The 17,798-nt window shown below is 45.1% G+C and overlaps 1 protein-coding gene across 1 annotated transcript in view; it reads left to right on the forward strand.

Moving 5' to 3' along the window:
- The window catches only part of QDPR (quinoid dihydropteridine reductase), a 25,159-nt gene that overhangs the window by 2,043 nt on the left and 5,318 nt on the right, over positions 1–17,798 (forward strand). Inside the window, exons 2-7 of the mRNA XM_011969493.1 lie at positions 11–94; positions 819–934; positions 2,359–2,468; positions 5,204–5,300; positions 7,826–7,966; positions 17,164–17,273. Of these exons, the coding sequence (XP_011824883.1) occupies positions 11–94; positions 819–934; positions 2,359–2,468; positions 5,204–5,300; positions 7,826–7,966; positions 17,164–17,273 (658 nt within the window). The remainder of the gene's footprint in view (positions 1–10; positions 95–818; positions 935–2,358; positions 2,469–5,203; positions 5,301–7,825; positions 7,967–17,163; positions 17,274–17,798) is intronic.

Raw genomic sequence — 17,798 nt, forward strand, 5'->3', positions numbered from 1 at the left:
GCTCTCCAAGGAGGTGCTCCGTGGGCCTCCACCAGACCCAAAAAGTCCGGCGTGACTCGGAAGAGAATTCCAAAGGGGAGGAACGGGAGCGGGGGTGAGAGGACGGAGAGAGAGTGTAAAAGGGAGGCTTTGGAATGAGACAGCCCAGTCCTGGTTACTAGTCGTGAGACCGCGTATTGATTACTTAACGCCCTAGGACCTCAGTTTCCCCATTTGTAAAATGGAGATTCTGATAGTGAGAGTTGCGAGGATTAGATGAGATAATTGGTGTTGCACATAAATTACCTGACGCCTGGTAAAAACTGTTTAAATGCTGGTTATTAATGTTACTGTTACTACCCACCCCTGTTCTTTTAGCCCCCTTGGATCTGACAGTTTGAATTCTCAGCACGGGAAAACGCTGACGGCTTCTTTGCTTTGCAAAGACTATTTCAACTACTTTGCATAGTCAGGTGTCAGTTTCCAGGAGGCAGCAAGTCGGAGCAGAGCTGATCCATGGCCAAAGACCCTTGACCCCAGCCGCTCAGCAGACCTCAGCACTTTCCCGGTGGAGACCCTGCCAGGGGCAGCGTTCTGGGAGCTTAGCAGCAGCAGCAGCCTGGGCAAGAGTTCCCCTGGGACCAGAAAAAGGATCTCAGGATTTTCTTTAAAAAAAAAAAAACAAAAACCCAAAAAAACTTACTTATCTAATTTTTATAGATTTAGGGGCACAAGTACAGTTTAGTTACATGGATATGTTGTGTAGTGGTGAAGTCTGGGCTTTTAGTGTAACCATCACCCAAATAGTGTATATTTATCAAGGTTTTCTCCTTGCTCAGAATCTGGTACAGGAATATGCTTCTAAATAATTCAGTCACACCACTCCCTTCCTGCCACCCATGTGCTCAGAGCCTGGGGACACTGATAAGGGCGCATTCCCAGGTCGTCAAGAGATGTATGGTGGTGACAGAGGCAGCACTTCTGCCAAGGGCCAGGCACTGTGCTCCCAGTACCAGAGTTCCCACAGACTCTTAATGCTCCCAGTAACTTTAAGGTAGTAGATCCCGTTAGTGTCATGTGTTAGAGGGTGAAGGCTGTGCTTTCTCCTGGTGGTGGCACTTGGTCTTGGCAGAATCTGGAGAGCTGGTTTACCTCTGGCTCTTGGTCTTTCTACTCCAAATTCTTCCTGCCATCTTAGGGAGGGCTAGGATGATGGAGACTTTTCATTGTTTCAGAATCCCCCGTGGGATAACAAGTTAATTAATAATATAACAAATGTTGATGAATAGATGCTGTGTTTACAGCTTATGGTAGAGATAATTATCTCTGCGGACTTCAGACCAAGAGACCCTGAGTAAGGACTGAGCATCACCTGTGCCAGGAGCTTTCTCTTCTTCCATTTCATTTAATTCTTACACTGCCCCTGTTAATCATCAACAAACAACCTCTTTTGTTGGGAACCGCTGCCCAACATCAGAGTGAGAACGCCATCTGGCAGAGCTGGGATTCAAACCTGATCTGTCTGATTTCCAATCCTAAAACCCATCCCTGTCTGCTGTAGGGCAGGGATCCTCTGTGGGCTGAATCTGGTCTGCCACCTATTTTTGTGCAGCCCAAGACTTAAGAATGGTTTTACATTTTCAGGTGGTTGAAAGTAAAATCAAATGAGGAAAGATATTTTGTTATATGTGAAAATTATATGAAATTCACATTTCAGCTCTGAAGATTTATTAGAACACAGCTGCACTTATTTTTTCCCCCTATTTATTGCTGTGTTCTGTTACAATTGCAGATTTGGGTAACGGCAGGGTTTGTGTTTTAGAGGTGAATGTGGAGGAGGAGGGGAGTGTTTGGAGGTAGGAGGGCCTGGGATGGAGCCCAATATGGCGTAGGCTGGCCAAAGACAGGTGTCCCTGGAACATTTGAGAGAGGTCGGGTTGCTAGTTTCTTTCTCTGGTGAGTTTTCATTTAAGCTTCTTACCTGTCTCCAGTCTCCTCCTTTCTTTTTCTTTCTTTCTTTTTTTTTTTTAAATGGGGTTAAGGCCTCCTTCTGCCGCCCAGCCCGGAGTACAGTGGTGCGATCATAGCTTACTGCACTCTCCAACTCCTGGGCTCAAGTGACCCTCTCACCTCAACCTCCTGGGTAGCTGGGACTACAGGCATGTGCCACCACACCTGGCTAATTTTAGCATTTTTTGTACAGACCAGGTCTTGCTGTGTTGCCCAGGCTGGTCTCAAACTCTTGGCCTCAAGAGATCCTCCCACATCAGCTCCCAGAGTGCTGCCATTACAGACGTGAACCACTACACCTGGCCACCTCCCCTCATTTCTATGTGTGACTCTTTCATGGAATAACAACTCACTGCTTCTTAACCAAAGCTGTTTTCTCCTTCCAGTGGGTTGCCAGCATTGATGTGGTGGAGAATGAAGAGGCCAGCGCTAGCATCGTTGTTAAAATGACAGACTCGTTCACTGAGCAGGCTGACCAGGTAATTTCAAAAAGGCCCCCAAACGTTGTGAGGGGAGCCCTGGGGAGAGGTGACCACTGGCTGTATGTTCTTTCTTTTTTTTTTTTTTCCCCGAGATGGAGTCTTGTTCTGTCACCCAGGCTCTAGTGCAGTGGTGCGATCTCTGTTCACTGCAACCTCTGCCTCCCAGGTTAAAGCAATTCTCCTGCCTCAGCCTCCCGAGTAGCTGGGATTGCAGGTGCCCGCCACCGTGCCCACCTTCACGTCCGGCTAATTTTTTGTATTTTTAGTAGAGACAGGGTTTCACCATGTTGGCCAGGCTGGTCTTGAACTCCTGACCTTGTGATCAGCCTGCCTCGGCCTCCCAAAGTGCTCGGTTTACAGGCATAAGCCGCTGCGCCTGGCCTGTTCTTCCTTTTTTTAAAGCTGTTGTTTCTCTAATTAGGAAAGCCATTTATGCTCATTGAGGAAAATTTGGAAAAAGTGAGAAATGATACAAAGATAAATTATATAATCGTTTTGAATTAGTTCACTGTTAATGTTTTGGCCTATTTTCTTGTCTTTTTCTATGCATATTGTATGTTACTCCTTTTACAAGTTTAGGTAATTTTGTATTTTATAGTTTATGGCCAGCTTTGTGTTTAAAAGGGGGTAACTGAGGCACAGAAAGGCCCTGGTATTTGTCCAAGGTCAAACAGATAAAAGGTTGCATAGCCAGTATTTGGACACGGGCAGTGGGGGTCTGACAGCTGTTCTCTTAACTGCTATGCTAAGATGCCTTAAAGCAAAATCGTTTCATGTGAATAAAGTAATAAAGGCTAAAATGGCTGGGTGCAGGGGCTCACACCTGTAATCCTAGCACTTTGGGAATCTGAGGCAGGAGGATCACTTGAGCCCAGGAGTTTGAGACCAGCCTGTGCAACATGGCGAAACCCCATCTCTACAAAAAAATACAAAAATTAGCTGAATGTGGTGGCACTGTAGTCCCAGCTACTTGGGAGGCTGAGGTGGGAGGGTGGCTTGAGCTTGGAAGGCAGAGATTGCAGTGAGCCAAGATCATACCACTGCCCTCCAGTCTGGGCAACAGAGCCTAACCTTCTCTACAAAACAAACAAAAAATGAAGTAATAAAAGCCAAAACGAAGTGGAAGGGCTGTGCCTGGGCTTGGAGAGCCCCAGCCCTGCCAGGTGCGGGTCTCTGTAATTGGTGTCTGTTCTGTGTCTCTTCTGCTCTGATTAATTACAGGTTTCTAATGTCCCTGTAGATTGAATGTGGAGGTTGTCCCCACCCAAGGCTTGACAGTAGAGTGCATCTCTAAGACAGAGACTGAGAGATGCGTTTGTGCTTGTAAACTTAGCTTTGAAAGTCTCTTCCCTCTTCCGCTACTCCACCAAAGGAAGAGGAGTACCTTCTCCACCATACCCCCAACCTTCAGAATTTCTGAACAAACAGCGTAACATTCAGTTTTGTCATGAAACTGGGGAAAGAGGTAATCAACTGAAATGTTCCTGCTGGGAGAGACACACGGTGTTGATTTCAGTCTTTTTTTAAAAAAAATTAAATGTAGGGATGAGATCTTGTTATGTTGCCCGGGCTGGTCTTGAACTCCTGGGCTGAAGTGATCCTTCTGCCTCTGCCTCCCAAAGTGCTGGGACTACAGGCATGAGCCACTGTGCCCAGGCTGACTTAAATCTTAAGATTGAGCCAGGCCTGGTAGCTCAATCCTGTAATCCCAGCACTTTGAGAGGCCGAGGCAGGCGAATCACCTGAGGTTAGGAGTTTGAGACAAGCCTGGCCAACATGGCGAAACCCCATCTTTACTAAAAATACAAAAATTAGCTGGGTGTGGTGGCAGGCACCTGTAATCCCAGCTACTCAGGAAGCTGAGGCAGGAGAATTGCTTGAACCCGGGAGGTGGAGGTTGCAGTGAGCTGAGATTGCGCCATTGCACTCTAGCCTGGGAGACGAGCAAAACTCCATCTCAAAAAAGAAAAAAAAAAGAACTCTTAAGAAGATTGATCTTAATGAAGCAATTGGGATGTGTTGTCTCGGCCATTCCAGAGAAATATGGAAGGGTCATGGTGGATGGCCAGAATTGCCTGTCCTGACAGACTGTTCTTTTAATAAATTATAACGAGAGGGCACCTGTATTTTCAATGCTTTAAAATCTCAAACAAACAGAAGCAGAGAGATCATTAAAGTGAACCCCCATGTACTTAATATTACCAACATATTGCTATTGACTGTATTTTTTCTTTCTCTCACTTTTTCTTACAATTTTTCATTGGCATTTTTTTCAGAGTTGCAGTTAAAGGGATTTTTGGATGGGGGTGGGGAAAATAGGGTTGATCTTCTTTTTGGATTCTAATTCTGTGATTTGTGAAGAAAGTCTGGAAAGAAATATACCAGGATGTTAAGTATGGGCAGTGAAGCTCTAGGTGATTTTTTTTTTTAATCTTTCCCTACTTTCATTTATTAATTGTTTTATTTCAAGGGATGCTCATGCCTCCACCTTTCAGAATGTATACAGAGAGACTCTAGATTGTGTTTTAAAAATTACACTGAAGTGTACTTGGGCTTCAAAGTCTGAAATGCTCATCAGAGCTTAGTCTTCCACCTAATTTTCAAAGTGTTAATTGCCAGGTCCTGTAAACTGGCTTAAAAAGAAGACAAAAAGAAACTGAGTATCTGTAAAGATGCTAGCCTGTGTTGGCTTACCTTACAGTTTATACATTTTTTTTGTTCCTGTGTTGAAGGTGACTGCTGAGGTTGGAAAGCTCTTGGGTGAAGAGAAGGTGGATGCAATTCTTTGCGTTGCTGGAGGATGGGCCGGGGGCAATGCCAAATCCAAGTGTGAGTCCTGTCCTGAGTCACTCATTCGTTCTGCTCTGTTCTTTGTCCAGCTGACAAGGATTGTGTATGGACTAGGTGACAGGCCAGCTGTGTTTCTGTACATATCCCAGAATCTTTACAGTTGCTCGGGGAGAGAGTGATTAATGCTCTTAATCCATTTTATGGATAAAAAAGAAACTTTCCCTAGAGGACGTGAGGGGACGGGGGCATTGAGTTTGAGTTTAAAGTCGAGGCAGAATGAAATCAGCGTGGCCTGTGCCCCAGGTCATGTGCTATTCAGGCATTGGAGGATGTGTAGGAAGTGCAGAGATCATTTAGAAAGTCAGAAGAAGTCAAACTTGAGTTTTTACTAAAGCTGATTCCTTTTTTCATCTTTTCTTTTCCTTTTCTTTTCTCTTTTCTTTTCTTTTCTTTTCTTTAAGACAGAGTCTTGCTCTGTCGCCAGGCTAGAGTGCAATGGTGCAATCTCAGCTCACTGCAACCTCCGCCCCTCAGGTTCAAGCAATTCTTCTGCCTCAGCCTCCCGAGTAGCTGAGATTACAGGTGCCCACCAGCACACCCAGCTAATTTTTTGTATTTTTGGTAGAGACGGGGTTTCACCATGTTGGTCAGGCTAGTCTTGAATTCTTGACCTCAGGTGATCCACCCCTGTCAGCCTCCCAAAGTGCTGGGGTTACAGGTGTGAGCCATTGCGCCTGGCCTATTTTTCAACTTTTCATTATGAACATTTCTAAACATACCGGAAAAGTTGAAAGAACAGTTCAGTGAACACCCTTATATGCTCCATCTAGATTCAGTAACTGTTAACATTTGCTGTACTTGAGTTGAGCTTGTTTTCTTGTGCCTGTGTACTTTGTGCATTTTTTTGTTAACTGTTTGAAAGTAAGTTTATGCCTCACTATATTTCAGCATGTTTCTCCAAAGAATAAGCCCGTCCTACTTTATGGTACCATTGTACCTAAGAAAATTAACAGTGATTATCTAAGATTAATGATATTGAGCCCACATTAAAATTACCCCAGTTTATTCCATGTCTGTTATAATTCTTTTTCCCTAAACATATTCCACTCAAGGTTTATGTACTGCATTATGTTGTTTTTAGTCTCAATCTAGAAAATGTAGAATAAAAAAAAAACTCCCTGTGATAAGACTTTGTGTCAAGTCCTTGGGAGTTTTCATATAGCGTGTCTCACATTCTGAACTTGTCTGAACTTTTTTTTAAGGTGCTGTTTGACTTGTTCCTCTATCCTTGGTATTCCCCATGAACTGGAATTTGGGTCCAGAAACTCAGTTAGATTTAGCATAAACATTCTTGAGGTGCGAATTCTTCCTGAGTGATGGTGTGTACCTTATATGCCGTCACCTGGGAAGCTTAACATGGCATCACCTGGGAAGCTCAGCATGGCAGCTTGCCCTACCCTTAGGGATGCCAAATTGGATGCTTGGTTGAGATGGCAACTGCCAGACTTCCATTATAAAGGTACTTTTTTTCTGTTTGCAGAAGTAATTCATATGTGGGATGTATGGTACTGTAGTATTGTGTGTCAATGTCCTGTTTCCCAAGTATTATACTTTTCACCCAGTGGTTTTTCGCATCCGTTGATAATCTCTGCCTGAAGCACTTATTCTATCAGGGGTCCAAAAATGGTAGTTTTCTGATTCTGTCCTCCCTTCTACATTTATTAGCCAAAGCCATTTAAAAATACATTGATATTCTGCGACCCACATGTCAACGTGAGAGTAGTGCTTTGTGAGGTGATCAGGTTAGCAAAACAGCTTGATAACCTTTTTGTGTGTTTCGGGAGCAAGAAATGATAAATGTGGATCCATCAGGTTTTTTCCTAGTCTTTTTAGTGGGGAAACGCAATTCCTTGTTTATCACCTACCGACCCCTCCTATATCAGGAGGACGTCCGTTTTGGATCACCAGGTACCACATGCCCTTTGAGTCGCCCAGTTGGTGGTGTGACATATGTTACCATTTGTTCTTCCTTATGTCTCTGGCAAGGCCAGGGAGTTAAAACAAGTGTGAAATGGTTGTTATTTTAGCTTTCTTTTAAAGAGTCTTTAAAGCTAACGTTAAACTTTCAGCCATGAATTATGTAGCTCAGTGAAAACCCTCTTTATAGCTGTATAGTAATAGGCCCTTGGATTTTTATCACAGAGAAAACCTGACGTAGACATACAGGTTCTTATTACAAATCTGATACCATTCATAAAACAAAACAATCTTTGAATTAAAGCCAGTCCAGCAAATCAGTGAACTCCAGGTTTATTTGCTAAAATTTATTGGCCAACATTTTGCCAGTGTATAGGTAAGGAGGCTGAACCTTGGGCGATCCCATGGCCTGAGTTTGAACCCGTGTCTCTCACCACTGATCCCTGTGCTGTTTGTATTAGACCTTGCTGTAGACAGGGACCTGGGGACCAGGAGAGAGGGCTTCCCTGGTTGTGGGGCTGTATGAGTTGAGCTCACCTTTTGGTTTCTTTTCTGGGAATGCTGAGCCCACATGTTTTTTCCCTCAGCTCTCTTTAAGAACTGTGACCTGATGTGGAAGCAGAGCATATGGACCTCGACCATCTCCAGCCATCTGGCTACCAAGCATCTCAAGGAAGGAGGCCTCCTGACCTTGGCTGGCGCAAAGGCTGCTCTGGATGGGACTCCTGGTAAGCCTTTATTTCCCCATCTGTGAAGTGGGGGTGCTTACCTTGCTTGCTGGGGCTGCTGGGCACTTCATGGGATGAGGATTGTTAAAGCCTTTACCCTCTAAGGTGCTTCACAGATTGATGGATTTTGCCTTCTTTTGGGCCTGAATCATTTTAGGGAGAAGAGGTCCGATCTTTTGTTTGCCTGTCCTCATGTTTATGGTGGTAAGGAACACGGTGATCTGGCACCCCCCATTTAGTGTATTTATCTGTGATCTACACTGGAATGAATGGTGTAGTGGAAATTAATCAACATGGATTATTAGTATCACATTGTATCCATGTGTTCCAGGGAAGCAGCTTAGCAGCTGGAAATAGCATAGGTTTTAGAATGAGAGAGGTTCGTTTGGCCAGTACGGTGGCTCACACCTGTAATTCCAGCACTTTTGGGAGGCCGAAGCAGGAGGATTGCTTGAGCCCAGGAGTTCAAGACCAGCCTGGGCAACATAGTGAGCCCCTGTCTCTACATTAAAAAAAAAAAAAAGGGGAATGAGAGGGTTGAGGGTGGATTCTTTACCCTGGATGTGTGACCCTGAACCAGTTCCTCGGTCTCTGACCAGATGTCTACTCTAGTTTCCTTAATTGTAAAATAGTGACAATGACATCTAACTTGAAGAGTGCTGTAAAACTGTAGAGGTGTTGCTATGTAGAAAGTCCACATGGTAGGCACCCATAAGTGGTAAGTCTTACTGTTATTCACAATAAATGGTAGGTCTTATAAAAGTCTTCACTCTTTTCACTTCACATATATTCTCACTTTAATCTCATCAATATTATCTTTTTCAGTTTACAGGTTAGGAAACTAAAACTTGGAGAGTTAAGTAACTTGTCTGGGTTTGTGCAGTAAGTAAGTTGCAGACTGACTCGAACCAAAACCCTAATAATTTACCAACTGTGTGCTTTTTCCATTATGTCATTTCTTTTGCACTTTTTATGACCAGTATTCATTTGCTTGGGTGGCTTAAACAACAGAGATTTATTTTCTCGTAACTCTGGAGGCTAAAAGTCTGGAGATCAAGGTATCCGCGGGGCTGGCTCCTTCTGAATCCTCTTATAGATGGCTGCCTTCTCCTTTTGTCTGCACGTGGTCTTCCCCCTGCGTGTCTGTGTCCTCGTTTCCTCCTCTTTTAAGGACACCAGGCATGTTGGACTAGGGCCCACCTTAATGAGCTCATTTTGACTTTGTTGCCTCTTTAAAGACCTTCGAATACAGTCACATTCTGAGGTACTGGGAATTAGGACTGCAATATATGAATGTTGGGGGGATGCATTTCAGCCCGTAACACTCCCTGTGGGATAGGGCTAAAGGAATTTCAGCCGGCGTAGAAAGCGGCAGCATAGGGAGGCAGGAAGTGTCTGCCTCAACTATCTAAGTTGAACTCTTCTTTAAGAAAAATGGGAGCTTTCTTTGACTCTCTAGTAAGTGGCAGAGACCTTGGGACCCTTCTCAGTTATTTATTTTTTTAGAGACAGGGTCTCTCACCCAGGCAGGAATGTAGTGGTATGATCCTAGCTCACGGCAGCTTGGAATGCCTGGGCTCCAGCAGTCCTTTGCCTTGGCCTCCTGAGTAGCTGGGACTGCAGGCACACACGGCCATGCCTGGCTCATTTTTCTATTTTTGGTAGAAACAGGGTCTCGCTATGGTGCCCAGGCTGGTCTCAAATTCCTGGCTTCAGGTGATGCCTTTGCCTTGTCCTCCCAGAGCACTGAGTATTACCGGCACGAGCCACTACGCCAGGCCCCTTCTCAATTTAAATGTAACTCACCGAACTGTGAGGCCGTGACTGCTAGCAATACCTTGCCTCTCATTTTCTTCTTCCGTTTCTTAGAGCGTGTGATGTTACAAGTCCGTGGCCATAGCAATCATTAAAGCTGTGTAAATGTTAGCTGTCTGGTTGGTTGAGATCTGATTTTTATTTTAGATGACATGGGCAGAGGCACTAGAAAGTAAACAGAGAAAGGAGTCATAGCTTGACATTTAAAAAAAACAAAATCCTAGGATGGAAAGACTGGTTTTTCTTTTTTTCTTTTTTTTTTTGATGAGGAGGAAGAGAGTTTTATTTTCTGCAGGGAGAAGGCCTAGAAATGATCACCAGACCAACTCAAAATTACAGAGTTTTCCAGAGCTTATCTACCTTCTAAGCTATATGGAAAGACTGATTTTTCTAAATGACAGAAGAGTCTCCTACTTTCCTTTGGTTTGCAAGTATCCTTTGATTACATTTTGGGTAGTGGTTAAGACTGTAGGCTCTGGAACCATGCACATTGGTCTTCTGGTAAGGCTCTGCCACTTACACATTTGGTAAGTTACTTCGCCTTCTGAGCCTCCATTTTGTTATCTATAAAATAAGGTTAAATAATGTCTCCTTTATATATATGGTGGTTGTGCCTTGTAAATGTCTTAACGGATCTAAACGGACGAGAAAGGTATTACAGAGAGTCAACAGTGTGAGCCGTTATTATTATTTACTCCAGGCTTATTTCTGCCCAGCTGTTCCTGCCTCAGATGTTAATGAATTTGTTCATCTCTAAGCTCTTAAGTTAGATTTTGTTAAGCTATTAATAATTTGAGTCATGAGATCTTTTAAGTATGCTGCAGACCTCAGAAAAATCTGGGGAAATTGATCTACAATTTGAAAGTAAACGATGAATCAGGATTAATAGTCCCTCAAACTCAAGAAGATTTGTTCGCACATGAGAAGTTTTTCACTTGGAAGGATACGGAGAAAACCTCACCCTCCTATTTCCAAAGTTGTATTTCTAGACTGTCTAATGTAGGACAAACTGTATTAAAATGGTGGTCACTTTTGTTTACCATTAAAGGATCTGTGCTGTGATTGGAAATCACTTTTGGGGGACCTCACTGATTATTTAATAATTTGGAAGTGTTGACCTTCTTAGTGAAATGCCTTTTTTCCATGTCTTGCAAATAACTCGTTTTGTGTGCCCAAGGAAAGGTCATTCTATAGAACTAGGCCATTACGGTTGCCATTTGCTTGTTTCTTTCCTTCGTCAGAGTCCCTGCTCTTGTGTTGTGTTGTTTGAATGGAGTGAAGAGAGAGCTCTGGGACTTTGAGGACCAGGGCTGGATTAATGAGCACTTATGCCCTGGTTTATTTTAATCACTGAAGAGTTTGTTATGTTTTTGTACTGCCCCCTGATTAAACAGAGAAGCTAGGGATGGTGAAATATTCTTCTTGTGCTTCCAAATAGCTCTTTGAGACCTTGACCTTCTTTTGCAATTTGAGGTTGTTGTTGAAGCAGTTTTGTGATTGGTTCCTTGGCTGGGCTGTGATCCTCCCGCCTCCTGCTGGACCTGTGATGCCTCCACAGCGATTACATTTTAAACAGTGTGTATGCCAAGGATTTTAGGGAGGCCTATGACCTCTAGAAGAAACAGTGGTTTTCAGAAGGTGGAGAGGTTTACAGTGATTCACCCTTCCTTCTTGTTGCTATGATAGCAGCATTTAGCGAGCAGCTACAGTTGGGTGCAGTGGGGGAACATAAAGAGGAAAGAGACCTCATTCCTGCCACATGCCTGCAGGGCAGAGGGAAACCTACCCTAATAAAAGGCAACCCTTGATTCAGTCAGCAAATAGTCATCAAATAGTGGGAGGAAGGGAAGACCAATCGGTAGCAGGTATACACAATGTCAAAATTTGCTCAAATGGTACACCCTAAACATGTTTAAGTTTGTTGTATTTCAGTTATACCTCCATAGACTTGGAGAAAAAGGAAGAAATCTTTTTAGGCATCTGTCTTCTGGGTGCTTGGCTTGTCGGGCTAAGCTTGATCTTATTTCATCACCAGAGGTGTCTGTAAAGTAGGTGCTATTATTTTCCCTTGATTATAGAGGGAAAAAACCAAAGTTCAGTGATTTTAGGTGCTTTCTGTAAGACAACCTGGCTAGTTAGTAGCAGATGGGTCTGAGTGATAAGTTGATCAGTAATTAATATATAATTATAATCAGTAATTATAGCAATTACTGATAATATAATTATGTTGAGATAATTTTATAGTTCTATTGAGATAATATAATTATATTGAGAGCCTTCTGCGGGCAGCAGGCGTGCGGGTGGTGTGAGTGTGAGACCGGGCTAAATTACAGTTTAAGCACAGTGCTCCTGGCGGGGTGAGTCCACCTCTGAAAAGGTTTTGTTGAGGGAGATGATTCAAATAGGGTCTTGGAAAAGGACTTGCTTTGACAAGTAGAGCTTATGGGAAAAGCTAAGAAGGCACGGTCTTAGTTTTTATTTAAGTAATTTAATTAATCAATATTTAAGTTGGAAAACTAACCAATGCATGTAGTAAAAATTCACTTGGCACTAAAAGAAACACAATGAATAGGGAGATGCTCTCCTACTCACACCCCTGATCTCTATGGCACTCCCTCCCAGACCCAACTACAGTGGTGGCTTCTTGGGTGTCCTTCTGGAAGCATTCTGTGCCATTCTACTGTGCGCCCATGCCATACTCATATACTTTTTAAAAAGCACCATAATTTGGCAGAGTGCGATGGCTCATGCCTGTAATCGCAGCACTTTGGGAGGCCACGGTGGGCGGTTCACCTGACTTCGAGACCACCCTGGCCAACATGGTGAAACCCTGTCTCTACTAAAGAATACAAAAATAATCAGGCATCATGGCAGGCACCTGTAATCCCAGCTACTCAGGAGGCTGAGGCAGGAGAATTGCTTGAACCTGGGAGGCAGTGGTTGCAGTGAGCCGAGATCGTACCACTGCACTCCAGCCTGGAGTGAAACTCTGTCTCCAAACAAACAAAAAAAGAGGCTTTGGTGGGAGGATTGCTTGAGCCCTGGAGGTCAAGGATGCAGTGAACTGAGATCGCACCATTGCACTCCCGCCTGGGCAACAGAGTAAGATTGTCTCAAAAAAAAAAAAAAAAAAAACACCAAAATTTGATGACTCAATAGAGGCTTTTCTGTGCCTTACTCTTTTCACTTCATCATAGATTAAATAATTTAAAAGTTAGTTTGTCTGGAGTACTGAGAAACTCATGAATTACTGAGAATCACCTACCATAGTTTTAATGAACAGAGCTACCAGTTTGTTCGTTTTGTTTTTTTGTTTTTGAGACGGAGTTTTGCCCTTGTTGCCCAGACTGGAGTGCAGTGGCGCAATCTTGGCTCACCACAACCTCTGCCTCCCGGATTCAAGCAATTCTGTTCCCTCAGCCTCCAGAGCAGCTGGGATTACAGGCACGCACTACCACTCCCAGCTAATTTTGTATTTTTAGTAGAGACAGGGTTTCCCCATGTTGGTCAGGCTGGTGTTGAGCTCCCAACCTCAGGTGATCCACCGGCCTTGGCCTCCCAAAGTGCTGGGATTACAGGTGTGAGCCACCGTGCCTGGCCCCAGTTTGTTTTTTCATTCCCACCGTTTTGGAGTGCCCACCATTTGATTAAGCCCCATTATCCTCCTTTGAGAAACCCACGTATTGCTCTTTTCTGAAAGCAATGAATAAAATATTTATTTATTTATTTATTTATTTATTTTACTTTTTTTTTTCTTTTGGAGACATGGTCTGGCTCTGTCATCCAGGCTGGAGTGCAGTGGCATGATCTTGGCTCACTGCAGCCTCGACCTCCTGGACTCCAGCCATCCTTCCACCTCAGCCTGCTGGGTAGCCGAGACTACAGGTGCGCGCCATCACACCTGGCTGATGTTTGTATTTTTTGTGGAGACAGGGTTTTGCCATGTTGCCCAGGCTGGTCTCAAACTCCTGGGCTCAAGAGATCCACTTGCCTCAGCCTCCTAAACTGCTGGGATTACAAGCCTGAACTACCTCACCTGGCCAAATAAAGTATTTATTGAATGCCACCTTTTGAATTGGGGTACATTGGTAAACAAAACAATGAAAATCCCTGCCTCTGTGGAACTTACTTTCTTCTGGGAATGAAAGAGCCCTTTCGAGTTCATGAGGCGTGTCACGTTTCACGTCGTCTTCAGGAAAGCCTATGACCTGGGCATGAGATCCCATTTAGCAGGGAAGCACCAGAGGCTGAAAGAGCTGCTCGCCCAAGTCGCAGTGGTGAGGAAACACCTGGGTTCCAAGCCGTGGCCTTGAAGTCCAGATTCTGGGTTCTTTCTGGTGTGCCGTGCCGTGCCTGGGAGCCAGAGAGCTGCCTTGTGCTTCTTTGTCTTTCTAACACTGAGCCTAGGGATCCCCACATGGAAGAGGCTCCGTGACATGGGGTGTGGTAAGTGAGCTTTGATGCCCGGGAGCAGGTGGTCCATGGCTGCCCCTTTCCAGGCTCTGGCTTTACAGGCAGCAGAGTGATGGCAGGTTGGTTTGATGGTGTTAAGGCCGGAGTTGTCACCTTCCCAATCATGTCACAGTCCTTCCATCGCTGATAAGGAAGGAAATGCCCCTGATGGGCCGCAGATGACTGCTTCATCTGGAGAGGAATCATGTATTGTAATATGAATAATGATGAGCTGGGAGAGCGGGAGAAGCATCACCCGCTCCCTGCTGCAGTCACTGGGAGAACATCTCCCTGGCAAGGTGCTGAGCAAAGCCATTGCTACACCAGGCTGGGCTCCCTCCGCACTGATCGGGTTCTGTGCGTGCCCTCCATGGTTTCCAACGCCCTTCTTGGATGCAGTCTCCCGCCATCCTCAGCACGGCCTTGTGAATAAATTGTGATCTGAGTTACCACTCCCATTTACAGATGGAAAAAGCAGGCCTACAGAACCTGTGATTTTTTTTTTTGGTGGCTGGAAAAGCAGGAGTTAGGGCTGCACTTTTTGAATTCCAAGTTGACGACCCTTTTTGCAACTCCTTATTGCTGTCCGTGGAAAAAGAGTTGCCAGTGACCTGCTGAGAGTCATGAATGACAATAATGGCCAGGACTGAGTGTTCCTCTGTGCTCAGTACTGTACAAAGGGGATTTGTTAACCTGGAAAACAAAAATCAATGGAGCTTTATTACTTGACATAATTAAGGAGGATGCTGGAAGTATTCTCCAAAGCAGTGTCTCTCCCAGGAGGGTTTCCTGGGGTGATGGAGAGGGGAGAGGGTGTGTCACGGCACGTGGAGGAGGGGTCCCAGGGGCACAGATGCAGTGAGTCATCACTCCAGCACATAGTCACATGTTCTGGTGATGAAGCTGTAGCATGGTAATGAGGAAAGTCCACTTGGGATCATCTCTAAGTTGCTGGTTTCACCTGACTAGTTGACTACATTCCATGCAAGTTGTGGGAAAAACCAGGCTGTGAAACAGGCTGATTGTTCAAGCTGTTGAAACTCCTGTAGTCCCTGGAGACCCTCCCTGTCTGCTACACTTGTACATGGTATTTTATTTGATTGTTGTTAGGATTTGGGATTGCCATTCTCATTTCATGGAGTGGGAAACTGAGGATTCCAAGGTTTAGTAGCCTCTCCCAGAGACAGTCACCAGCAAGCAGCGGAGCCTGGACACAAAGCCAGGTAGTCGAGTTCCAGGGCACATTTCTTCTATTGATTTGATGGGAAACATTCATTGAGTGCCTGTCCTGTGCTAAGGGTGTGCTCGGAATTAAGTACTCTATTCCTGTGTGTCGTAATGAGCCCCTCTGGATCACACCTGAGTTTATACTGATAAGGTGATTAGTAGGTTGAGGCCCCTAGACAGCCTCAGGATGGAGCTACCTCCTAGAATGATCAAGCGATTAGGCGGTTAGAAATTTCAGCTCCACTTACCAACGTCCTGGAAGGGAGTGGGGCTGGAGATTAAGCTGTACAAAACCTTCCAGATGTGATGAGTGTCTGGGTTGAACACATGGAGGCGCTGGGAGGGTGGCGTGGTTGGAGCAGTCATGGAAGTTCCATGCCCACCCCCTCTCCTACCCTGCCTCTGTGTCATTCCACCTGGCTGTTCCTGAGTTGTATCCTTTTATTATAATAAACCGGGAACTATTAAAAAAAAAAAAGTGTTTGCCTGAGTTCTTCCAGCCATTCTAGCAAATGATTGCACCTGAAGAAGTTGTTGTGCAAACCCCCGATTCAGCCTGTTGGTCAGAAGTCTAAGTGGCCCAGGACTTGTGACTGGCATCTGAAGTAGGGTCGGTCTTGTGAGACTGAGCCCTTAAATCGAACTGGAGTACAGTGACGTGATCATAGCTAATTGCAGCCTTGACCTCCCCCAGGCTCAAGTGAACCTCCCACCTCAGTTTCCCAAGTAGCTGGGACCACAGGCATGTGCCACCAGGCATGGCTAATTTTTGTAGAGATGGGGTCCCACTATGTTGCCCAGGCTGGTCTTGAACTCTTGGGCCCAAAGGATTCTCCCGCCTCAGCTTCCCAAAATGCTGGGATTAAAGGCATGAGGTACCACACCTAGCTGGGAGTTCTAAGTGAATTGTCAGACACCCAGTTGGTGTCTGGAGACTTAGAGAATTGATTGTGTTGGAAAACACCTCAAACCCATTTTACAGATGCAGCAACTGAGGATTAGAGAGGTTTTGGGAACTTGCCCAGAATTTCTTTAGTGGTAAGTGGAGGAACTGGGACTTGAATGTGTCTAATTTGACTTCAAGGCCTGTGTTACAAATAACTGCTTGATTTTGCTGTCCCATTAAGTGCCTCTGTGTGCCAGGTGCTCACCAGCATTTAGTGATCAAAGGGTTCAGAACCCAGTTCTTGCCTGGGCTTTAACCTCTCCATCAGCTGTGGCACACGTTTGTGTGTGAGCCTGGCATGTACTCAACCTGTCTGAGTCTTGGTTTCCTAAGAATAAAAATAAAATCAACCTTTTGGCTTGTGTAATAAATGTTAAGTGTTAGATGCATAGTAGGTACACTTGAAATGTCATGTCCCCTTCACTTTCTCCCCATAAATGTTCATTTATCTTTTCTTCCTGGCCTCTTCCGGACCCTGGAATGCTGCACCTTGGACATACTGGTGGCCTGTGTGAAGCCTGTGTTCTTGGAAACTGGCCAGAGGCCATAACTCCCAACCCACCTGTTCCCATCCCCTCTTTCTCATGGCTCTGTGCCATTTTTTGGTGGGGGTTGGTGAGGGCGTCCGGCCTGGAGGAGGCCAGACACAGCTATTTATAAAGTTTTCAGGGACGAGAGATCTCAAGAGAAGATTGCATGTCCTTGCTGTCCCCTTGGCCGCCAGTGGTCACTAAGCCATCTTCTCCCCATTTCCCAGGTATGATCGGGTACGGCATGGCCAAGGGTGCTGTTCACCAGCTCTGCCAGAGCCTGGCTGGGAAGAACAGCGGCATGCCGCCCAGGGCAGCCGCCATCGCTGTGCTCCCGTAAGTGCTTGGGGTTCCCTGGCCACTACCCACCTCTGCCCCACTGCTGCGGGTGACCGTGTGTCTGACTGTAGCTTTCCACAAGTGACCTGTGTGTGTTCTCACCTCGGGCTCTGAAACGCACCAAAGTCTCTTAGGATACTTATTATCTTAATCTGTTTGAATTGCTCTAACAAAATACCTTAGACTGGGTGATTTATAAGGAGCAGAAATGGATTGCTTACAGTTCTGGAGGCTGGGAAGTCCAAGATGAAGGCGCCAGCAGATTTGGTGCCTGGCAAGGGCTCATTCCTCACAGATGGCGACTTCTATATGTGCTCACATGGTGGAAGGGGCAAATGGGCTTCCTCCAGCTTCCTTTATAAGCATGCTAATCCCCTCCTAAAGGCCCCCAATTGTCTCCTGCAGACCCCACCTCTCAATACGATTATGTTGCAGATTGCATTTTGTATGTGAGTTCGAGGGGGATACATTCAGACCATAGCAATACTTCAAGTTTTGGGTTCTCCTGGGCTGTCCAGAATGT

Source organism: Mandrillus leucophaeus, unplaced genomic scaffold (assembly GCF_000951045.1).
Source record: "Mandrillus leucophaeus isolate KB7577 unplaced genomic scaffold, Mleu.le_1.0 Scaffold894, whole genome shotgun sequence".
Lineage (NCBI taxonomy): Eukaryota > Metazoa > Chordata > Mammalia > Primates > Cercopithecidae > Mandrillus > Mandrillus leucophaeus.